At 43.7% G+C, this 25,487-nt stretch overlaps 1 protein-coding gene across 1 annotated transcript; it reads right to left on the bottom strand.

Moving 5' to 3' along the window:
- Saxo1 (stabilizer of axonemal microtubules 1) lies at positions 1-25,487 on the bottom strand. The gene is made up of 3 exons (XM_057785571.1): positions 25,315-25,487; positions 16,819-17,018; positions 1-1,004 (listed from the first exon to the last, which is right to left on the bottom strand). Exons 1-3 carry the CDS (start codon positions 25,335-25,337, stop codon positions 1-3), a joined length of 1,227 nt encoding a protein of 408 aa, XP_057641554.1. The 5' UTR covers positions 25,338-25,487.

The raw sequence follows: 25,487 nt of genomic DNA, 5'->3' as shown, positions 1-25,487 counted from the left end.
TCAGGCTGACACTTCCAGTTCCTTCTGGCCAGGCTTTTCTGCATTGTTTATAGAAAGACAGCTGCTCTGCCTAGAGCCTGTCTGAGAGATGGACCTATATATCCTGTGCCCCATAGCGTCCACCTCCTCAAAGATGTAGCCGGGAGGCTCGGTGTACGATGCCGGGCACCTGCCCATCTCCTTGGGAGTAAAGCTGATGGAGTAGGTAGTTTGACCCTCCAAAGGGATGTTTCTCCGTAAGCCAAGCCAGGGGGGCTTGTAGTTTTTAGTAGTGATAGGTGGGTGGGGCACATAGCAGATCTTAGTGGTAGTCTGGCAGTCCAAAGGCTCGACAGGCAAGGTCAGATGGGGCACAGGTTTGACGGGCTTTGTGAGCGCAGCTGCCCAATGCTTGTAGTCATCCTTGGTGGTGGTGGAGCTTTCAAAGCAGCTGCTCTTCTTAATGGAAGGCACAGGCCGGCAAGTGTGAGCAGGGCTACCCTTACGGTACCTGTAATGGGTTTGCACAGTCGTCAAAAGATCCATCTTCTCCTCAGGAGGGACATAGGCAACAGGAGTTTTGGCGGGTATCTGGGGTGTTGGCCAAGCTTGGAACTTATCGTGGAACTCGGTGGAGTTTGAGAAAGGTATATCTTGCACAGGGCACTTGGCTGGAGGTTTTGAGCTCTTGGCAGGCTCCCCTAGGAGGCCTCGGTAGGACTCTTTGTGGGTGGTCAGGTTCTCGAAGGGGATGTCGCAGGGTATAAATTTCTCAGGCTCTTTGACATAGCGCCTCTCCACAGGGTGGGGCACATAGCTCATCTTGTAGTTGGTCAGATCCTCCAAAGGGATGTTACAGAGATTTGGTTTAGCCGGAGGCTTGCAGCTTTCGGTAGTCACAAGGCCTTTCATGGTATAGTCATCCTGATGTGTGGTTCTGTTTTCAAACTTGGCCGACTCTGGCCGGTACTTGTTTGGTGGACGAAGCAGCTCTCGTTTGGGTTGGTTCCAAGGTATATAATCAACTGAAATTAAAGAAGATGTCATCACTGATCGATCGGATCTCCTAACTTCCATGTGTTTTAAAACGCCCCAAAGCCAAAGCCAGTTTCTAATTATAATCCCTGACTTAGCAGAACAAAGTAGATCCCTGCTCCCATCCCATGCACAAGCTTGGTAGTTCATCTTCATGGTGCTTGCAGCCTGCTGTGCAGAGAGAACCACTTACTCAAGTTCTCCTCGTATGCCACAGTGCTGTGCACAGAGATTTTAGAGACCTAGGGTCTTAATCTATTGAACCTATTCCAGCAGAGAAGTCTGACCCAGAGGCAGCCTTCTCACTGTATAGGGAAAGGGCTGCCTCTCGCTGGCCGAGTGCACTGAAAGACGCATGTGGTAGACAGCAACACAGAGATTCACAAACCACCGCTGGTGATCCACCAGCCAAGCCAGCCGGGTCTACCTAGCCAGTGACTACTATCATGTCCTTGTAATGCTCATGTCTAATCCACACACACCAAACAAACTGCTCCAAGGGAATGAGAATATGGTATTGTCTAAAGAGAGAATTGCGACCACTGCCTCGGCCTCAGTTCTCAGTAGGTTATTAGTTCATTTTCTCTTCAGAACCCCTAATGAAAATACTCATTTCATAGAAATGGAAGCACAGAGAAATTAGGGAATTCACACCCAGATTACTTACCTTGAAGTTAAAAAAAAAAAAAAAAAAAGGTACAGACCCAGATTCCGAAGCTGCACTCCTGAGAATATTATATGCCAGCCAGTTGTGCTAAGGCCTTTCCATACATAAACTTATGACATCTTAGCAATCATCAAATGTAATGATTATGATTGTCTCTATTTTTCAGATTTCTCAAAGAAGAGTCTCAGAGAAAACTAAAAAGCTTGCCTGAAAATTTAAGACAGAGACCTATGGTCATGCTTCAAAACATCCCCAAGTCACAACAGGAGACAACATTTCTAAACACAGACTGAAAAAGACTAACCAAGGAAGATTTGGAGAAAGGCTAACTTCAGGGTGTTTGAAAAATGAAGCTCGGTAGAATTGCCATTTTTACTATGTTGATCCTCCCAATCCAAGAGCAAGGGAGGTCCTTCCATTTTCTGGTGTCCTCTTCAATTTCTTTCTTCAAAGACTTAAAGTTCTTGCCAAATAGATCTTTCACTTCCTTGGTCAGAGTTACCCCAAGGTATTTTATGCTATTTGTGGCTATCGTGAAAGGTGATGCTTCTCTGATTTCCCTCTCTGCTTCCTTATCCTTAGTGTATAGGGAGGCAACTGATTTTTTGGAGTTGATTTTGTAACCTGCCACATTACCAAAGGTGTTTATCAGCTGTAGGAGTTCTTTGGTAGAGTTTTTGGGGTCGCTTATGTATACTATCATATCATCTGCAAATAATGAAAGCTTAACTTCTTCGTTTCCAATATGGATCCCCTTGATCCCCTTATGTTGTCTTATTGCTATTGCTAGAACTTCAAGCACTATATTGAAGAGGTATGTAGAGAGTGGACATCCTTGTCGTGTTCCTGATTTTAGTGGGATGGCTTTGAGTTTTTCTCCATTTAATTTAATGTTAGCTGTCGGCTTGCTGTAGATAGCTTTTATTATATTTAGGTATGACCCTTGTATCCCTAATCTCTCCAAGACCTTTATCATAAAGGAGTGTTGAATTTTGTCGAATGCTTTTTCAGCATCTAATGAAATGATCATATGGTTTTTTTCTTTCAGTTTATTTATATGGTTGATTACATTGATAGATTTCCGTATGTTGAACCAGCCCTGCATCTCTGGAATGAAGCCTACTTGATCATAATGGATAACTTTGGCAATTCTACCAAAAGCAATCTATAGATTCAACGCAATCCCCATCAAAATCCCATCAAAATTCTTCACAGATCTGGAGAAGACAATAATCAACTTTATATGGAAAAACAAAAAACCCAGGATAGCCAAAACAATCTTATACAATAAAGGATCATCTGGAGGCATTACCATCCCTGACTTCAAACTCTATTACAGAGCTACAGTGCTGAAAACGGCTTGGTACTGGCATAAAAACAGAGAAGTCGACCAATGGAATAGAATAGAAGACCCTGACTTTAGCCCACAAACCTATGAACACCTGATTTTCGATAAAGGAGCTAAAAGTATACAATGGAAAAAAGAGAGCATCTTCAACAAATTGTGCTGGCAAAACTGGAAGTCAATCTGTAGAAGAATGAAAATAGATCCATATCTATCACCATGGACAAAACTCAAGTCCAAATGGATTAAAGACCTCAATATCAGTCCAAACACACTGAACCTGATAGAAGAGAAAGTGGGAAGTACTCTACAACACATGGGCACAGGAGAACACTTCCTACGTATAACCCCAGCAGCACAAACACTAAGGACATCATTGAATAAATGGGACCTCCTGAGACTGAGAAGCTTCTGTAAAGCAAAGGACACTGTCACTAAGACAGAAAGGCAACCCACTGACTGGGAGAAGATCTTCACCAACCCCGCAACTGACAAAGGTCTGATATCCAAAATATACAAAGAACTCAAGAAATTAGACCGTAAAAGGTTAATCAATCCAATTATAAAATGGGGCACTGAGCTGAACAGAGACTTTTCAACAGAAGAAGTTCAAATGGCCAAAAGACACTTAAGATCGTGCTCAACTTCCTTAGCAATCAGGGAAATGCAAATCAAGACAACATTAAGATACCATCTTACACCGGTCAGAATGGCTAAAATCAAAAACACCAATGATAGCCTCTGCTGGAGAGGTTGTGGAGAAAGGGGCACTCTCATCCATTGCTGGTGGGAATGCAAACTTGTGCAACCACTTTGGGAAGCAGTGTGGCGGTTTCTCAGGAAAGTCGGGTTCAACCTACCTCTCGACCCAGCAATACCACTCTTGGGAATATACCCAAGAGATGCCCAAACATACAACAAAAGTATATGCTCAACTATGTTCATAGCAGCATTGTTTGTACTAGCCAGAACCTGGAAACAACCTAGATGTCCTTCAATGGAAGAATGGATGAAGAAAGTATGGAATATATACATATTAGAGTACTACTCAGCAGTAAAAAACAATGACTTCTTGAATTTTGCATACAAATGGACAGAAATAGAAAACACTATCCTGAGTGAGGTAAGCCAGACCCAAAAAGAGGAACATGGGATGTACTCACTCATATTTGGTTTCTAGCCATAAATAAAGGACATTGAGACTATAATTCGTGATTCTAGAGAAGCTAAATAAGAAGGTGAACCCAAAGAAAAACATATAAGCATCCCCCTGAATATTAACCTTCATCAGGCGATGAAAGAAGACAGAGACAGAGACCAACACTGGAGCACTGGACTGAAGTCTCATGATCCAAAGGAGGAGCAGAAGGAGAGTGAGCACGAGCAAGGAACTCAGGACCGTGAGGGGCACACCCACACACTGAGGCAATGGGGATGTTCTATCGGGAACTCACCAAGGCCAGCTGGCCGGGGTCTGAAAAAGCATGGGACAAAACCGGTCTCGCTGAACATAATGGACAATGAGGACTACTGAGAACTGAAGAACAATGGCAATGGGTTCTTGATCCTATTGCACGTAACGGCTTTGTGGGAGCCCAGGTAGTTTGGATGCTCACCTTAATAGACCTGGATGGAGGTGGGTGGTCCTTGGACCTCCCACAGGGCAGAGAAACCTGCTTGCTCTTTGGGCTGAGGAGGAAGGAAGACTTGATTGGGGGAGGGGGAGGGAATGGGAGGTGGCGGGGAAGAGGCAGAAATCTTTAATAATTAAATAAATTAATTAATAAAAAAAAGAAACTCAAAAAAAAATAAATAAAAAAAGAAAAGAAAAGAAAAATGAAGCTCGGGCAACTGGATCAAGTACACAGCCATCTCAAGAGGAACCTCTGCGGTGGGTTGGAATGGATAAGACCAAAGGACTTGCCCCAAAAGAAATCTGCACTGGAGGAACGGAGACACCCACCAGGAGGTTTCCAAAGCAACTTTATCCCAAGCCTTCAGGAGAGCTCGAAGACTCCAAGTCCAGTTGAGAACAACGGAACAGTGAGCGCAGTGCACACTGCTCTCCTCACATTGAGGCCTGTGTTGTCTCGTTATGCTCATCAATTACCAAGTCTACAGTCACAGGGATGATCCCCAAGGAGTTCTCTTGCACCTTTAGGGACAGGCGGACCAAATACAGCTTCTCAGGAGTCTTAGACTATGTAAACAACAGGAGCGGAGGCCACAGGCAGGATTTTTAACAGCTTTAGAGAGGTATAACAGCATTTGTTATTTGCATAACAAAATGTGCTACCTGAGCAATCCTTGTCTAATCCAAAACTCACACATTGCCAGGGTTTTGCTGCTGCTGTTTTGTTTTGATTACATGTTTTATTACACGTTTTTAGTACGCGTTGCCTGTACTGCAGTATGCTGGGTTCCACTGTAGCGTTCCGTACATCATACAATGGGCCACTGACCATATTGTACACACTCTGTTGTGTTGTTATACTGTAGGGGTTTGTGTATCTCCATCCTGGGGTACTAGGTGCTATTTGAGCAGGTTGTGGAACCTTTGGGGTGAAGGAGCTGGTTGGCAGGAACAGGCCACTGGGAAGAGGCCATGACCATTATAGCCCAGGAAGGCTTCTAGTCCTTTCTGTGCTCTGATCTGCAGGCATGTGAGGAGCAGAGACTTCAGGGCCAGATGGCAGACTAGAGGCCACTTTTGTGGGTACCAGCAGAAAAGAGATTCAGAATAAGAAACAAACAAACAAACAAAAAAACTACCTCGAGGGTTGCCTCAGAAATTTATGAAGAAGTCAAAGGATGCTGAAAAGGACAGAAGGAAGCTATACCACCATGCAAAGAAAGAAGCCAAAATTAGCCTCAGTGCAGTAGTTCTGTGAAAGGTGGCATATGGACCTCAAAAGTCACTTCCAAAAGGTAAACCAGATGAAGCCAGAGTAGCCTTGTCCTCAAGACAAGATCACAGCCATCATGAACCTCAATCCATTGCAGGTTCTGATGATACAACGACTCTCCTCTAGCCAGCAACAGAAAAAAAAAAAAAAAAAAAAAAAAAAAAAAAAAAAAAAAAAAACCTTCTATTTTGGCAAGCCATGTGGCTCAGAGGGCAGCCATGGGCACCGTCTTGAGAATGAAACTATCCTGGAACCCAGGAACACCTACTAGTTAAGACTCAATTTGGCCGGCCATGGTCCCTGGGTGATGAGAGACAATGGTGAGGAACAGACAGACAGAAGTGGGCAAACCACAGGACGGGTGGCTCAGGCTAGAACACACCCCTGCCTCGGTGGCCACAATCAGTCCTCATCTACAGAGTTACTCTGAAGTGAGGTAACTCTGAGCTTCAGGTTAGCAAGTGGATCAAATTCATGAGCCATCTGTCTGCCTGCCTTTCACTGAGGCAAAGCCGATGAACTTAATTTTCAGGTGCATGCGTGATAGCCACAGCAATATCCCTTCTTCTGGAGGCTATGAAAGTCTGAGAAGCGCCCTGCCTGCACCGTCTCAGCATTGTAGCTGCTTCCCTCACGCCCAACACCCCTGGAAGGTGCCAGATACTCTTCAAACTAAAGCAGTCTCCAGGGAGGGTGATGGGGCTGGCTCTCAGCGGGGAAGAGGATCTGCCCAGCCCACAGAATACAAAACTAAAGACAGAAAATTGTTACTCTGAAAACGAGTCTGACAGACGTCAGATGCTTGTCGATCACAGACTCATACCAGAGCTACAGACCAAAAGAAAGACCAGAGCTCAAGTTCAGGCACCCCGACCCGTCAGATCTCTCATCGCAGACCAGTCTCCAGTGCCCAAGGCCCAGAAAGGAGAGGCCCCGACACCCCAACTTACTTTTTCCCATATGAACCAGTGTAAAACCACCATGATGGACCTGTATTCCCAAACCTTCAAGTTATTTTTCTGTCAGACATTTGGTCAAAGCTTAAAGTAATGAGTGTATTTTATCCTAGTGATTTCTAAGGTTTAGATATTCTTATAAGGTCTTCCATCAAGTTTGGACTTTTTGGTGAGAGAGTGAGGTCTAGATCAATCTTCTGTATGTGGATATTAAATTCTCCAATATAATTTGTTAAAAGGCCATCTTTTTTTCCAGGAGACATTTTGTTGAGAATCTAATGTCTAGACATGCTCAGACTCATTCCTGGGTATTCATCTCTATCTCATTGGTCTATGTGCCTGTTTTTATGCCTAGACGATGCCAGTTTGCTCCTGTGGTTGTAGTGTGACAGAGAGTAGGTACTGAGATGCCTCCAGCTTCACGCTTTTGATTGTGTCAGCTATCCAAGGTAGTCTGTTTCCCTGTGCATTTTAGGAGCTCTCTGTCAAGTTCTGAGAAGAATGCCATGGGTATTTTGATATGGTGGCCATCGTAGCAATGTGGATTCTGCTGATCCATGAGCATGGGAGGTCCTTCCATCTCACAGAATTCTCTTCAGTTTCTTCAGTGTTTGAGAGATTTTTCTAGAAAGGTCTCTTTGCTCATTGGTTAGGTTTATTCCTAGTTATTTTATTCTTTTTGAAACTATTGTGAAAGGGACTATTTTCCTGCTTTCTTTCTCACTGAGGTGTGTGTTGTGTGTGTTAAAAAGACACAGGTTTTTAGTGTGTATTTTGTATCCTGCTACTTCATTGAATATTCTGGGCCTGAAAGTATTTTGTGTGAATCTTTAAGATACTCTCATTACAGAACCCTAACATCTGCAAATAGGCTTAGCTTTACTTCTCCCTTCTGATTTAATCCTGGGTTTTTGTTTCTTTGGTTCATTTGTTTTGTTGTTGTTCTTTTGGTTTTAATTTTTGGGTTTTTGGTTTTGTTTTTTGCCATGTTGCTATGACTAAAATTTCACTAACTATATTGAGTAAGAGTGAGGAGGATGGGTTCTCTGTGTTATTCACTTTAGAGGAAATGCATTTAATTTCAGCACTCAAGGTACTGTCTATAGGTTTATTACACATACATCTTTACTGTTCTGAAATAGTACCTGGGGTCAGAAAGGGATGTTAATTTTTATTTAAAAACTCATCTATTGAAGATAGGGATTTTTGTATTTTATTTGCCTGCTAAATTATACTATAAAACACAGGGTTTTAGGCATGCTTTAACACTCCTTACCACAGAACTGTATTTCCAAGGCCCAGAGATGTCTTTTTCAATTTCATGTTGATTGTCAAGGCAAATATACAGAAACGCAATTTGCTGTTTACTCTTCAAGACTGACAGTGGAAGAAAACCCATTACTTCCTTTTTAATTTTAATCCTATTGTTATCATGGGGATGTGTACTATGTGTATGAGAGCATGTGTGCACGGCAGATGTGGAGGTCTGAGGACAATTCTGTGGAATTAGATCTCTCATTTCACCTTTACATGGTACCCAAGAATCAAGCTCAGATCCTCAGACTTGTGCAGCAAATGCCTTTACCCACAGGGCCAGCTCAACAGTCCTCATTTATTGGTTCTATTTTTATTTTAGAGACTCTTCAGATATCTTCACAAATATTTTATTTCTGTAGATTCTCCAGGTATCTCCTCTGAACATAGATAACTTCATCCTTCTTTGGAAAGTTCTATTTGTAAGCATGCTCTCCACCCTGTGTAGTGATTTCCTCTAAGGGCATTTCTAAGACAACCAGCTAAAGATAGGTCCTCTCTGTCTTTATCTGGGGATATCATTAGTTTGGCTTTATTTCTGGAACATAAAAATTACTCAGCATAAAATTCTTGATGTTTTTCAGTATTTCAATATCTCAGCCCAGTCATTGCCTTATTCTTTGTTGTTTCTGAAGGGAATATGCTGTGACCCCGGATGGGAGCCACAATTCTTTCTGTATGAAGAGATATTTCTCTTCAGTTCTTTCCAAATCTTTGTCTTTTTTTCCAGTCTGACAATAATACACAGATCTCTTCATGTTTTTTTTTTTTTTTTTTTTTTTTTTTTTTTTAGTTTTTTCGAGACAGGGTTTCTCTGTGGTTTTGGAGCCTGTCCTGGAACTAGCTCTTGTAGACCAGGCTGGTCTCGAACTCACAGAGATCCGCCTGCCTCTGCCTCCCGAGTGCTGGGATTAAAGGCGTGCGCCACCACCGCCCGGCCATCTCTTCATGTTTATACTATTTGCATAGTGCTTCTTGGATGTCTTATAAATATCTTATAAATTTGGAGTATCTCAGCAATTAATTCTTTAACTGCTCTCTTATCCTTTCTTGCAAGGTGGGGCTCCCATTATGAGTGCATTGATAATCTTGATGGCTTTCTTGGATCGCTTAATATCTGTTTAATTTTTTATTAATTTATTTATTTATTAAAGATTTCTGTCTCTTCCCCACCACCACCTCCCATATCCCTCCCCGTCCCCCAATCAACTCCCCCTCTCTCATCAGCCCTAAGAGCAGTCAGGGTTCCCTGCCCTGTGGGGAGTCCAAGGACCTCCCACCTCCTTCCAGGTCTATTAAGGTGAACATCCTGTTTAACTTTTTAAATCTTTTATGTGAACATAAAATGTTGAATAATCTCTATTGATTTCCCTTTGTATCACTGATTTTTTTCTGTCAACTCAAAACTGCTGAACTTCTCAATTTAAAAAGCAAATGGTTATTATTCAACTCTGGATCTTTCATTTCATTATGATCTCCCTTTATTGGCTCTCTCGTTGATGAGTAATTGTTATACTTGCTTTCACCTCCTTAAGGATGGCTTCCAACTACTCCAGATAAATTTACAGTTCCTACTTTCAAATATTTTTCTGCTAACTTTTGTGCATGGACCCTGCATCCCTTTTTCTGATGATATCTCCCCCTCTCTCTCCCTCTCTCTCTCTCTCTCTCTCCTTTCTTCTTCTCCTCCTCCTCCTCTTCTTCTTCTTCTTCTTCTTCCTCCTCCTCCTCCTCCTCCTCCTCCTCCTCCTCATCCTCCTCTTTCTCCTCCCCCCTCTCCTTCTCCTTTTTCTCTCCCAAGACAAAGAGACTTAGATAATACATGCCCTCTCCATTAAGAGTTCTTGTCTTTCCTCCTATTTGAGAAAGCCTTGCACTCATTCTATAATCTTGTCCTCCATAGTGTGAGGTCACTGGTGTATAGCCATTTAAGTTCACTTCCTGAGATTCATTCTCCATAGCTTAGCAGTTAGACTCAAGCACCTCAGCCAGTGTGGTACATCTGGGGGGCTGGAGACTACACAGATCAAGTCGTTTACAATCAGAACTTGCTTGGGTTTTTTTTATGTCTCTGCTGCACAGATATGCGGCCTCCCATTCAACCAGAGCACTTGAGTAGACAGAAAGGCCCTTGCTCTCATGGCTCTTGAGACAGCCTGGCCTTCAAGCACAGCCTTTCTGATCACCAGGCTATGTTGGAGCCTATCAAGCGCCCTGTGTGTATATCTCCCTATGAATTTTCCCACTCATCTACTTATCTGTTGCTCACAATCATTCCCATCAGCCTTGGATTGGTTGCACAAGTTGTGATCTCTGAATGGTTTTTCATTACATAACCTTGTTTGGCCAAAATTCTCTTTGAAATCAACTCGGAGCCTTCTAAGCAGCATGACTGCTTTTCCCCCAAGTCTTCAGTCCCCCAGCAGGGCTACCACACAAACAGAACTGGGGGCAGAGGGTGAACTGACAGACGCAGCTCCAGGATAAAAATCCCAGCGATGCCCACTGTTCATAAGTCAATCACGTGTCTTAAATAAATGCTCTCAACCTGTCCTCTGCCTTTGGTTGATTTCCAGAGCCTTGCAACAATTGATTTTACCACTCTGCCAAGTTTTATTGGGGGGAGGGGGACTTACTAAGCCTCTCCTTGCTCCAGAAACCCTGGTAGTTCCCCCTCAGGCCCACTCCTAAGTTTATTTTAGGCCAGTAATACTACCAACTACTTCTTCAAAATTGGCTTCATTTTAATTGAAAATCTAATCTTCCTCCAGGAGCCACTAATGGCTCTATCAGCATCTTGAAAGCATTAGGGGGCCTTAGTGGGAACCATCTTGCTGAATACAAACCACATGTTCAACCCGCCACACGCCAGGCTGCCCTGAAGTGCCGCGTCTACCTGGAGATACCTTCTTCATATTGCAGCGAGATACTTCAGGCTGAGTAGAAGAGAACTTCCCCGGCCCTCTTCTCTGATGGATGAAGTGTTAAGAAAACAGGTTCCTAAGCTCAAACTTGCCTCACGATACTCCTGATAACCAACAACATAGCTGAAACCACACTATGATTTAGACTTTCCCCACCAGCAACTATTACACACACACAGACACGAATATATATATATATATATATATATCCATAAGACCCTGAAAAAACTCAGAATTCCACATGACAAAGTATTCACACACCAGGAAAGCCCTTCAGGGCCAGAGTGTCATATGGGTAATTGGCAAGAACTTCTTTAAACGGGATTCCATTCAATAATAATGTCCTTTAAAAAAAATCGCTAAGCCTAAAGCTGAGCATCAAGTAATTACACTCTCAATCTTTTCAATTGCATGGTGTTTTGAAAATGTCACAAATTACAACCAAATGCTGTTGAGCACTTTTTTTTTATTGGTAGGTTCTTTTCTTTCCCTTTCTTTTCTCTCCTCTCTCCTCTCTCTCTCTCTCTCTCTCTCTCTCTCTTTTTCTTTCACCACAGTAAATGTACTGGTCATGAGGATAAAAGAAAAGGTTTGAATATCTTTCTCACAGAACTAATATAAATAAAGCACATAAGCAAAATATAAACGGCATCCTTTGAAATGCACATAATTATCATGTTCTTTGGTTTCTTTCCTTGACAACCCTCCTTGGAAAGACAGGCAGAAATATATGGCCAAAAAATTATAAAGATTGCTGGGGAAAGACTTACTAGAACAGCAAATTTTCACAAGAGTTAAGTCATTCAAGGTACCCCTTACATTCGGAAAGTGTCTCAGAACTGACCCAAGGGCAAGGTAAATGGCATGGTCCTTTCCCAGCTTCATTCCTGCTCCTGGCTGGGACCTGTGCAATAATTGGAAGGATGGGGATTTGATATAACTATTGCCAGACACTGTCATCTGGAGCCCTGAAAGCAGTGGTTCACAACTATTCCTTCCTTTATCCGTCCCCTTACATCTTTGCTGTGCTTCTCTGTCCTAAAATGCTGGGAATGGGAATTAGGAACTTAAGGAACAGCTTTGGAAGCCATGATGTCATCGAGGGGATCAAATAAACTGTTCACATGTTTAAAAATATCAGCCTTTGTTATAGTGTGAATCACACCTTCCACTCCAAATGCAAATGTTAAGATTTAACATCCACTGTAGTGGTATGAAGAAGAAGAACCTTTGGAGAAATGATTCAATCATGAGGGGCCTGTCCTTAAAAGAACCGGAGGGAACTCTCTCAGGCCCTTTGTGCCCTCCCTTTCAGCTTGCGAAGGCAATACAACCAAATACCATCTTAGAACTAAGGATTCTTGCCAGACTCTGCACCTACTGATGCCTCAGTGGCTGACTTCCCAGCATCCATCATGTGAGAAATAACTTACTCTCATTAAAAAAAGAAATAACTATCACTAAAGACTGTTTTATTTTACTATAAGCCAAGGTTAAGTTTCAGCAGTGGAATATTAAATGGTTTTACAGGGGGTGGGTTTGAGAGGGATCTGTATAGACAAGGGAGGAGTGCAGGAAAGTTGGAGATAGAAGGGATTGAAACCTGAGTATTTGCTTTTATAATTTCTGCCTGTTTATTTTGAGGAGTAAACAGTTTGTTGGGGGCAATGGGAAATAAATACTAAAGGACTTTCTCCATCCTTGCCACCGCCTAAGCAAGGTGTGGTCTTCATTCCCAGACCTGACTCTATACGTGGGTAGGAATGAGAAAACTGAACTGAGCAATCAGTTCCTCTGAAATGTAGTGAATTTTCATTTGTATTTTAATAATGTTTGCCTGAAGACCAGAGGGTAAAACAGCTGCACTGATCAGTCATACAAACCACGCAGTGGTGACACACACCTTTAATCCCAGTAGCCACACTAGTTTGCCATAGAAACCGGGTGGTAGTAGTGTAAACCTTTAATCCCAGCACTAGAGAGGAATATAAAATGGGAAGAGACGGATTTCAGGCTCAGTCTCATTCTGAGATTCCTGGAGGCAAGACCATCATTTTCAGACTGAGGCAGAGGAAAGAGCCAGTGGCTGGCTGCTTTGCTTTTCTGGTCTTCAGGTTAAACCCCAACATCTGTCTCTGGGTTTTTAATTAATGGTGCTACACTGAAGAGCCTGTATCTCACTGATATCACAGGTGCCCACAGAGCATAGAAAGGAAGAATTTGTGGTTGAGCATGCCCTATCAGAGTCCCTACTGTCTCCCTCAGAGCCGTGCTTTGGGGAATATTCAAGTGCAGACCTAAGGAGGCAGAACTGGGGTTCTGTTAGAAGAAGCAACAGCACAACAGATGGGAGAAACTTTGAGACATTGCTAAAATCAGGCTGTAGGAAGGAAATAAATATCAGGAAGGAAGCTCCATGAGGAGGGATGGACAGCCATGCTGATGGTAGAGAAAAGCAGACACGTCAGTGACCCAGAGGTTCCAGTGATACTGAGGACAGTCATCATGGATGTAGACAAGAGAGCAAACCAGAAAGACAGGATTTGGAGGTCACAAACCCTTCGCGTTTCACGGAATAATAACATTGAGAATATGGCTTGACGGAGGCAGCTATAGAACGAGGAAGATGGGACGCAAAAGATGAGCGAGTCAAAGGGCAGAGTCCAGGCCACCTCAGAATCAGCTCCAGGACTAAGCAGAGAAGACGGACAACATGCAGGATTCCCTGGCAGATGGATTGCAGCCTCCCTCCTCCACTGTCACCTCCCACCCAAATTCTTGGCTTGATTAATAAAAGCAACCCTCAACACACTCCCACAGAGGCCCCCAAAATGTTCCACATGAACTGCTTAGCTTGTCTTCTTGGAGCAGCAGGATGCATGACAAGCGTGAAGAGTTACTGGTGACAAACCCACTTTCTCACTCCCTGACCTCAGGCTGTGCGGCTGTGTGCCACACAGTGGGGACTGCTACTCTGCCAGCCCAGTCCACAGCATGGCATAGTTTGTCTCTCTACTGAAAGGTCAAAGACTGGTCATCATGCTCCTTCGCCTGATGCCTAGCATGTAATAGATATCAAAGGAAATGTGTGGATTTCAAAGCTATCAGATGAAAAGGGGAACTACTTGGAATAGGAAGAGACTCAGGAGAGGGGAGGTGTGGACAAGGGAGAGTAACAGAGAGGTGAATATGGCTAACATATATAGTGTATATTTTGAAAAATGCCAAAATGAAACCCATCTGTCTGTGCAATTAATATATGATAATGAAAATAAAAGGCAAAAATGAAGAGGATTTGAGTGTTTTCACTCCAGAGAGATGTTTGAGAAGATTAAAATTGTAGAGGCCGGGCTGACTCCATATTGCCGGAGACTATAATACTTTCTGGCTATGCCTTGCCCTGGGTACAGAGGCAAGAAGACAACTCTGCACTCTGTTGTTCTTGTTGTTCTTGCTGGACCACCTATCCGCACTATGATATACAAATGACGACGTTTCCCTAAGAGTATAAAGATACCACCTATGTACTTACTATATAGTTTGGGATGTGGGAGCAGATAGATATACTAAAACCATATCAGAAGGATAAGGGATAACTGCTCATCCAGAGAACCTGGATTCAGTCCCTACCACCCACATGGTGTTCATACAAAACTCAGGTAAAACACTCACATACATAAAAGTAAATAAATCTTTTAAAAATCATATCAGAAAAACAAGCCCAAGAACTTGTCAAACATATGAAGACCAACAAGGAGTCTAATACCCTCATCTGAATACCAAAAAAGAAGGATCCATAACACAGCAATGGCCATGAGCCCACAGACCCATCATCTGGCCTCCCAATATGTCCTTCAAGAGATACACCAGAAAATAACCCCACCCACTCACACTCCGGGACTTCATGCTCAGCATGGTCCCCACTGCTTGATGAGGCCAACTAAAGCATCAAGTACACTCTGTCTCCCATCGGCGCCTGTCCTGAACCTCTACAGCCTGCACCTCTGCCCCCTTTACCCCTGCCCCCCGCCCCTGCCATCCCCTACCCTTGCCCCTCCCACACACCTGCCCCTCTCAATACCCCTGCCACTCCCACAATTCTGCAGCTCCCATAGTTCCAAATCTCAGCTCTGTAGACCCTGCAGCTTCTCTCCAACTGGACCAGTTAATAGTGTATCTAACCACCCACAGAGATTCCCTGTGCATCTGCAACAGTTCTCTGCCTTGAGAGTAAGGCCCCTTTGACTTCCACAGTCTCCTGAGCCCTTTTGCTGTGCCTCTGAAGCCTACATACAGAGAGTTATAATTGCTGAGTGATGTGTAATGCATAATCCCAGAGTTAATAGTAGTAATTGGATTGGAATAAAAGATACTGTGTGTTCCCTGGCCAACTTCAAAGGGAAATCAAAACTAATTGGCCATGTGCAACCAATCAATCCAAAGTAGCTTATGAATTGTTTCTCAATAAAGCACTACGAAGAGACACAAATATGTCTGTGTTTCTGGCATAGTACACTTCGGACAAAAACATTACACACAAAGAAAAATAATAAATCTTAAAAATGGGAACTAGAGAGATGGCTCAGTGGCTAAGAGCATTTGCTGCTCTTCCAGAGGACGTGAGTCTGGTTTCCAGCACCCGTGTTGTATAACCACCTATAATGATGATTCCAGGAGAGGCAAAGCCCATCTGGCTTCCTTGAGCATCCCTTCACATGCCTTATACTCACCCAGATACACACATATACACAGATCAAAAGAAAATTAAATATATAAATTAAAAATAAAGACATTTCTAAAAACTTTACAAAGTGTACATACATATCAAAATTCCAACTCATATCCTATAAATGTGTATGATTATTATATATCAATTTAAAATATGCATTTTTTTAAAAAAATCAATCTAACATAAAAATTAAAACAGGGAAAAACTAATTTATAATATTAAACTATTAAAACTATTATGGCACGATATAATGGGGCAAGAAATGCAGCTCAGGGGTAGAGCATTTGTCTTGCATTTGGAAGGCCCTGGGTCTACTCTCCAGCATGGCAAAAGAAAAAATATAAGTCAGCACAATGGTTGTGTTCCACTTCTGTGGATGTAGTATTTTTGGTCAAGCACTGTTATGTGTATCCAGCAAAAATTCATAGGTCTGTGTAATTACAATGCATTCACTTTTCTGTATGCATGTTATATTTCAAAATTCTCTTGACTGGATGAATGAAACTATCAAACTGTAGAATCATAGCTTAAATTTGAACAGATTTCCCATTGTAAGATTCAAACAGAGGCTAAGACAGGATCATAAGTATATTCTATATAAAATCAAGATATTACACATTCCTGTAATGGAGTCTGCCATCACCACTCAGCTTTGCCACTACAGCATGGAAGCAGCCATAGCAGATGCGCAGAAGAATGGCTATGGTTCTCTTCCAACATAATGTGTCTATCAGTAGTGAGCTTTGAATTCCACAATTTAACATGTCCTGAAATCATCAATTTTTTTCAGTTAGAGAAAATTATAGAGCCATTCTTAGCTTTCCATCTGTACAAAAATAGGCTGAGAGCTGGATCTGGCTGGCAGGAAGTGGTTTATTGACCGTTGCCCTAAGGTAATGCATATGTAACTATTTCCTGGAGGGTCTATAGGCTGACCCATCCTCTCCTCCATCTTCCTCTCACCTTTGTAAGTAGGCAGATACTGTATCTTGTCATTTGGAAATTTAGTGTCCCGAGGTTTGATGGGGCCAACTTGACAGACAGGGAGGTAGTTAAAATCTTGCTTATATGTGGTGAGCAAATCCATATTCTCTTCGCTTGGAATGTACGGGTCAGGCTGATGGAATTTCACTGGTACCACTTTGTGAAGCCCAAAATCTCTCCTGGGAGAAGAATAAGCATATGTCATTGGGGTCCTTGCTTAGAAAAAGACAATGTCGTCTACTCGACTCCTGGTAACTGAATTTTCTACTCCATCTTTCTACCGTTTCATCTCTCTTCTACTTTGGAACGTGACACTCTAACTCACTTTTTGCCAGTATTTGACCACTTGGCCGCTGGGGTCATCCTTGACTCCTCTCCTCAAAGCCCCAGAGTCTATCAGACACCAGGAGCAGCCAGGTTCCTCTACCTCATTGGAGATCATTTTGCCCTTTGGTCCAGATCTCAACCATTTTTTGACTTGGGCCATGTGACAGTCTTTCCCCATCTTCCTGCTTCTGCTTCAGTTGTCTTGGTGTGTCTAAAATAGATGCTGGATAAAAATGAGTTTGCCCACCAGCTTAAAATGTCTTCCAGATAAAACCCAGCTCTCTAGCGCAATTTTTACAAGTCGACCCAGACCTATCCCCTGACTTCGCCCCTACCCACACCTGTGTCAACCACAAGGCTCACTAAGGAGGAGGCCTGATCTGCAGCGGATAGCCCAACTGCCTTGCATCCAGGCCCTCATATGGGGCTAACATCTGCTTTTCAGATACACTCACCTTTCTCTCTGTGTTCTCAGGAGCTTTTTCTGCTAATATTTATCTCCTCTACTCTGGGCCTTACAGAAAACCCAGAAGAGGGAAAATGCAGTAGACACACAAAATCTTCACTTCTTTGCTTTCTGCTGTGGTCAGTGCTCCCTCCCATTATGTCAAAGAGTAAGAAACGGAATGGAAAAGACAGGATGCTTTACACCAGAGCAAAATCATTCCTTCCCAAACCAGCCCAAGTTATGACAGGCCCAGGTGGCAGCTGCCCATCACCAGAAGCCCTCTGTCCAAGCCCAACTGAGTCAGGCTACTGCCCTGGTCTCCACTGCCCTTCTCTCCATGCTACCAGTTCCTCCCAAAACAAACCGATTTTCCTGGATCCATCCCATGTGGCCAAATAGGACAAGGGAAAAGTAGCTCTTTCCCTAAAAGTACTTACTTGAACAGCCCTGTCAATGGAAGGGAAAGGTTTCCGGACAGGAAAACATTAAGCTAAACACTAATAAAACCTATTTCCAGGCTGAAGCCCGGTGCGGCGTGACTGGGCCATGCTTGAGTAGCAAGGGTGACACGCTCCACTGTAACCTGTCTTGCATGAGTTATACACAGGGTGGCCAGTAAACCCAAAGCAGGTCCTGCGCATGCTTGGTGGGATGAAGGAGCGGGAAAGCAGGAGAATTGGTCTCTTTGAGGCTACAAGTGGGAAATGGGAGATGCTTCCGTTGAACTCCCATAACTCCCTGTGGGGACATCTCAAACTATCTCAGTAGCAAGAATAGCATCTGCTGCCTGAGCTGCTTCCCCAGGGGCCTCACTGTGAACTCCCAGCAAAGGAGAGCTGAGTGACCCCGCATCTGGAAGCTGATTGTAGGAATGGGAATTATGAAGGGAGTCAGCTGACAAGAAGCTAAACAAGAAGCCAAGGGTCAGCTCCATACCTGCACACTGCTTAGATGAAGGATCCCCTTATAGTGACCGCCCACCACTCAACCAATTGCAGCAAGACACAGGAAACACTAAAAACCTCCGTGGGCTACACAGATGGAAACCCCCTGAAAGTCCACCTGAAAACCAGTTAGCCTGAGCGTTAACTTCCTGCCGAAAGTTTATCTTCTGAAGAGAACATACCTGAGGGAAGCTGAAGGTTCTCCACTCCCAGAAATGGAGTGGAGTTTGGGGGTGACCTCATGTACGTTCAGTGATAGCTAACCAGGACTGGAATGGGATTCTGAGGAGACCTTACCTATGTTCGGTGATGCCTAATTAGGCTGTGGTTTCCCTGCGCTCCCGAGAAGTAGCAGCAGATATCAAAGACCAGCATTGTGGAGCAAAGCCAGATGTCCATACTTGCACGCTAAGGCCTCCCACCCCAAAGCTCTGTGACTGCCTTAAAAATCCTACTTCTCCAAGGTGCCATCTTCCAAGGGTCTCCAGACACTAAAAGCTAAAGCAGGCCTAATGCCCCTGTCTCCCGTTCATTCACAGAAATCTGCTAAGGAATGCTCACAATCTCACCAGCTCAGGGGATGCCCTCAATTTGATCCTCAAAGACAGAAGCAGATACATAAAACTTCTTGTGAGCCACATTTAGGGGATGGATTTGTTACTGAATCTCCTTCCACACAAAATTCAAATTCTCCTTTAAACGTGCATCTATGTTTGTATTTACCCAGCTGTAAATACAAATAGGGAGAGGAAAAGCCTCTCAGCTCCAGAAAAAAAGGACCATTTTTAAATTTAAAGTTTGACTCATTTGTATCGGACCCAGAAGCAGTCACAATGGCTGAAGAGAGTGAATTCTATCAGAATTTCTGTTTCCTCGTTAAAAGAGTTTTATGCTGGGAACACTCACTGACGCTTATCATTAACCGTAGCATAGCTTTATGTTCCCAATTACACATAATCTTACAGCCTTCGAGTTCACACAAAAACTCACTTTATTCTTCCCAGAAATTGCATAAATTTAATAATTATTTTCAGCACTCAATGGCTCCTCTCTTCCTGTGGTACATTTCCCAATGTTTAGCCTCACTGTGACTATGAATAAAGAGTGGGGGAAAAGGGGCACAGGTCTCGGCTTCCTTAGGGTAGGTAGCTATAAAAAAACTACCCAGCATGGAAAGCCAAGAGTTAAAAACCAAAATTAAGTACAGGTTAAAGTGGCCCTGCTGGGGAAGTTATAGCAACTTCATTTCAAACCATTTGGCTAAGCTACAGAAAGGTGTTGGGCAAGAATAGGAAAAAGGAAGAAGGAAATTACATGATTGCTAATGAAAATCATTTGCCTGGAAGTGGGAATGGAGAATTTTCACAGAAGCCAAGCGACAGTTACTTTTAAAAACTAGTTTAGTATTTATGCAAATTTCAGAATTTATTATAGTAGCCAAGGAATCAAATTAAAATGTAATCTTTGGAGGTGTCCCTCCATTTTGCCAAAGTCAATCTCTCTCTGCAACCGTTTCCCAAAATTGCCCTCCCGAGACCTTCATCTCCTAAACTATGGCTTCACATTTTTCCCCTGCTGTCTTCTTTCTGCCAGTATTTAAACTTGCCCCAGTCTCTCCCATATTTACAAGAAAAATAAACAAAATACGGTGTATGTGAATACACACACAAACATGCGGACACATACATGCATGTGCGCGCACACACACATACGGGCACACACACACACCACAACCACATTTTCTCCTGGGCCTCTTCTCATCCCCTCTCCTCTGGAGAGGGTCTACATGACCTCCCCTCCACCCACACATTCCCCAACCGGCAAATACAATTCTACTCCACTCGCTAGCCAAGGCATCACAGAGTCTGTCTCTCTTGCCCTTAGCCTGCTGCACAGCTAAATTAGTCATGAAGTCTATCCTCAAATTCATATTTAAGCATCTCTTTCCTTGGCCTCAGTCAACCCACTTCTCATGATTTGTCCTCTTACAATCTCCTCTTATGGGGAGGTGGGTACTCTTCGTCTTTGATTTATTTCATTATTTCCATACATAATTTTCCAGCTTCCCCAGCTCCAAAGACACCTTCTAAGGAAGCCATTCTGTCATCTTGGGCAGAGTTGGAGAGCCTTTTCTAGAACACTGAAAGGGACCCCTTCACAGAACTACCAAGCTTGAGTCCAGCATTGATCCCTGCGGGGAATCATCCCTGAAACAAGTAGACTCTAGTGCAACCACCCAGGGCCCAAATTGCACGGTCCAGTCTCCTTCTGCTGTCAGCTCCTCAGATACTCTGAGGCAGAAGTTAACATCTGTCCCCGTTTTACAAAGTCTAGAAGAAACTGTGTGTAAATGCCTGGAAAGCCTAGAGTCAGGGGTAGAGCCAGCAGGTGGGAGAAGAATGGTCCTGGCTCAAGTCTTTGCTGCTCCAGTTTCCATGAACTGTTTGAGAGTCGCAGCTTCCAGCCTGAAGGCAGCCACCAGCCTGTGCCAGATGAGGCAGCTAAAACCAGCCTGTGCCAGATGCCAGATTCTTTCTGCTCAAAAATAAGGAAAGAAAAAAAGAAAGCAGAAAGGCAAATGTGAGGCGATCTTGGAATGAAGCTAACGCCAAAGCTCTGTAAGTCACTGGGCCCAGATCCCTCTCGCCTCACATGCCAGCAGCAGGCTTCTGAATTAAGGGTAACCGAATTGAAATGGAATTTGGGCTGCCACCCAAGACATGGAATTTGCACTTTGAGCCTAATCACATTACCTGTTCAACAAACAAACAAAAATGCTTTTCTGAAGAATGTGAAAAAGAAAACAGTCCAGAGTCTCCAAAGTGCAACATTCACAATCCTGTCCAGACCCAATGCAGAATGACTTGACACACTGCGGAAGAATGTGACCCATGGACCTTGAGCAGACCAGACGTTGGACATCACAAAGATCTCAAACCAGCTATTTTAACTATACTTAATGAGAAAAGGCAAAATAAGGTCATACTAAATTAAGAGCTAGAAAATGACAGAGAATGAAAAGTTATTATCCAAATGGAAACGCAAAAAGCTAATGACAGGCCTGGTGGTACAACCCTACAATCCCCAGATCCCAGCACTGAGGATCAAGGATAGAAGTCTGATCATAAGTTTAGGCCTGCCTGTGATGCATAATAAGACCTCATCTCAAAAAGAAACCTAAAATGTACATTATCTCAGAAAAAAATAATTCATTGGGCTTAGAAAAAGGAGGAAAGCCTCAGTAACTTGAGAATAAATTGATTAAAAGCTATCTAATCTGAACAAAAATGGGTAAGATTAAGACAGAGGAAAACAGAACAGCAGGAACACAGACCACCAGATACAGAAGATTCTTAATGAAATAATGGACAAACTGTCCAACTCCATGAAGGATGCACACCAAAGAAATCCATCAGCAAAGAAAGTCCATAGGGTTCAATCAGCACATCAAGACTCAGCTCATTACCATTTCCTGTATTCGTCCTGCCTTTGGGACAGGGTACCAGATGTCCTTTCTCTTTTAGCTTTTTCCTCCCTTACTCTCCCTGATTTATCAATAAGTCTTATCAATACACAGGAGTCTGTATTAGTAACTCCACTCCACACCGCCATCTCCATCCCCTGCCTTTAAGCCAAATCCTCTCTCTCCTCTCTCTTCTCTCCTCCATACTAGTAACTCTACCCCAACCTACCATCCCCAACCTATCCCCTATCTTTAAGCCAAATTCATCACTCATTCACTGCCCCTTCCCTTCCCCCTACATACAAAGACACACAGACACACACATGTATACACTGTGCCCGTGTCCCACTCCCTTTTAAGGTACTAAACACTCTGAAGCTGGCTAAGGTAACAGAAATACTGTCCCGAGTGGGGGGCCCAGTGTTTCATCCAGGGACATACCTAATGAGAAATGAGGCTAAAAACACAACTTTCTTTATCAATTGATGTCAAAGCTAGTTGAACTAAAGGCAAATCCTCTGCAAGAGAATTACCAAGGGCTGCACATTTTTTAAAAAGGAAAAAAAAAAAGGTTTTCCAGTAAGAAGGGCTGGAAATCTCAGGCATTCCCCTTCTGACACCTGCTTTAAATCCCCACAATTTATGGTCAGTAAGAGCTGCGTGCAGCTGTAATCATGCCTCGTGCCGCGCTGATAGCCTTTCCAGAAGCCAGGTGTCTTTTGTGTCTGGAGTTAATCACCAAATCCAGCCAAATCGGGGCCAATGACTTTTTCATGCAGCAGGTGGGAGCCCTCGGTCCAGCCTCAGACACTACGCAGAGTCCACCTGTAGACGGGGAAATGAGCGAGGTGCTGTGGCAATAAGGGACCTGAAAACAGAGGGGTGGCGATCCACGCAGACCCAAAGGTTAGGCAGACCCGGAGGTTAGGCAGCCGTGGGATGACACACCCCTTCCTCTAAAAGCCTCAGGAGGCAGGCTGCTTTACATTCCTGAAAGGAGCTCACTTTTCCTCGCCTGTGAAAACCTCCCCAACAAGCACGGACTGAGAAGCAATGAGACCAATGCAGGATAGTGACTGCCCTCTCTTCCTAGGGTAGGATAAAAAAAAAAAAATAAGTCCCTTGTCGGCTTCCCCCTGCCCTCCAACCTGAGACCTGAACACAAGACAAGACCTGGCACAAGACAAGAGCCCTATGACTGTGGTATATACCCCCCTCCCAAGTCTGTTCCTCCTCCCCATTAGTAACTGGATTCCACTCCTCTCTCTTTTTAAAGTCCTGTAATCATTAATAGTTTGGGAAATTCTTTCAGTAGCTGGGGACCTCTTAATGTAAGTTGGATTGATTGTTGCTGTGGCTCTGACTGAGGCCCACCTGCTGGGAAATGGTTTTATTGTTACAAATGACACAGGCAAAGACAGCTCAGCTCAGGTCAGAGGTTAATTTTATGATTCGCAAAATAGCATCAGGGAAAGAGGAGGGTATATGTAGGGCTAAGGGCCTCCAAGCTGGAAGGTGGGACGGGGTCCTGCCCCAGGGCATTGTTGTGTGTTTGTTCTCATAACATTTAGACAGTGAACAAGAACATCTCCCAACATCCCAACATCCGAGCCTCAAGCACCCTCTCCTATACTTAAGGACAGAAATGGCCCGTTATCAATCGTCTGAAGCTAGAGCTCTTGATTTCCCAATAAAAGGCTCTCTGTTTCTTGAAAACTTGGTGTAAAGAGATGAGAACAGCTACACCTGGGAGGAGAAAACGAAGTCTGACATCACCTCCCAACACCTCCCTTTCTAACCACTGCATCTTCAGGCATGTGCACAGCACTCCTAGATGTACCCTATCATCTCTTAGAAAGAGAAGCAACACTCGGGAGCAGCCCAGTCTTTGCTTCAAGCTCCTGAATCCTAGAGATGATGTTTTCTTAGCAAAATGAAGCCCAGACTGTGAAGCTGACAATCATTTAATAAGCTGGAGGTTGAGAAAGCAGTTATGTTAACACTGTTCAAATGAACTAGGAGCCAGAACAATTGTGCTTAAAACTGAGTCATTCACAGCAACTGCTTGGTGTCAGGTCCCTCAGCTACACCCCATTCTCAAAATATCCCTGTCCTGTAGTTCCTACCACGCTCGGAAACCCCTTAGTGTCGTTTCTCCCCTTAAAGGACCCCCTGCCCTAACTCAGACACGGCTTCTGTAGGTCTAGAAGACAGAACCTGGCTTTTAGATAAGAGCACCTCCAAGTCAAAAATCTCGAGAGAGGAAGTTTCCATTATTTTGGGAGAAAGATGCCATGCTCCACCCTGAGCCACCTGGAATCGTCATTAAAACCACACAAAATTGTGCTGCAAGCGGTGAGCGATAGGCAGACATTCAGCAAGGTGTCCAAGTACCTGTGATGTCTGAGTGCCGTGAAGGAACAGATGGTGTGCACTATGGGCTCCACAGCACAGAAATTCTGCCTCTGGGGCATGAGGAACAGGGAGGCCGCGAACACATCGTCTTTCAGAAGGTTTCACTTGGAGACTGACTCACTGGGTCTGAAACCTGCCCCACGGCACTCAGAGATGTTCCTAACTCCACCAGATCACCAAGCCTGGCATCTCCATCAGGAGGTCACTAGCACAACTGTCCTGGGAGGTGCATAGTCTTGTGAGCACAGAACCCTCAGACTGAGGATTTTCCCCAGCCTCGGGAAATAAAGACCTCCAGGACACTGACAAAGACAGGTCCGTACCTGCATGGCCCTAGGTCCCAACAATCTCAACTTGGAAATAAACTAGAGTATATCAGGAGCGACTGGAAATCAAATATGCTCTTTGCATATCCTGAACATTTGTGGGGTCTCTAATTCAAAATCGATAGTATAACATCAGAAGGACCCATTCTTTGTTACCAATCTTTGTTTTTAACCACCCAAGTTGTTACGGAGGCTGCCATAAAGCCCAAATCTCTTTTTTCAGTAGTGATCTCTCTCCTTTCCTTTTAATACTTCTCACTTTTAATTATACAGACCAGGTTAGCCTCCTGACCCCCACTTTAACAAGCCAGAATTCTTTCTCAGTAAGAGGGTGTTTGGGAACAGTTAAGGAAGCCAACAAGCAGAAGATCCTTTTCCAGATATATCGAGAACATTAGCACTAATGTTCATTAGTTAACATTAAGCATTAACACGAAGACACTAATGCTGCGCATCCACACTGCACTAACACCACAGCTATTATCTCGGCATCACACTCTTCATCAAGGCTTTGTATTCCGCCCACTTTCTCCACAGCATCGTTTGCCTCACCTGGCTGTGGTCAGGCCCTCCATCGGTATGGCTCCTTTCTTGTACACCCTCTTGGGCTTAAAGGAATCTCTGGGCAGGTAAGACTCATAGATAGGATAATTCTCGGTGTACTCGGAGAGAAGACATGGTTTCTCTGTCTTATCATAAATCTTCGTAGGAAGATGTGGACAGTG

The sequence above is a fragment of the Chionomys nivalis genome, chromosome 11 (genome assembly GCF_950005125.1).
Source record: "Chionomys nivalis chromosome 11, mChiNiv1.1, whole genome shotgun sequence".
NCBI classification, from domain to species: Eukaryota; Metazoa; Chordata; class Mammalia; order Rodentia; family Cricetidae; genus Chionomys; species Chionomys nivalis.
Note: the sequence above shows the minus strand (reverse complement) of the source record. Positions and strands in the feature narration are given on the sequence as shown.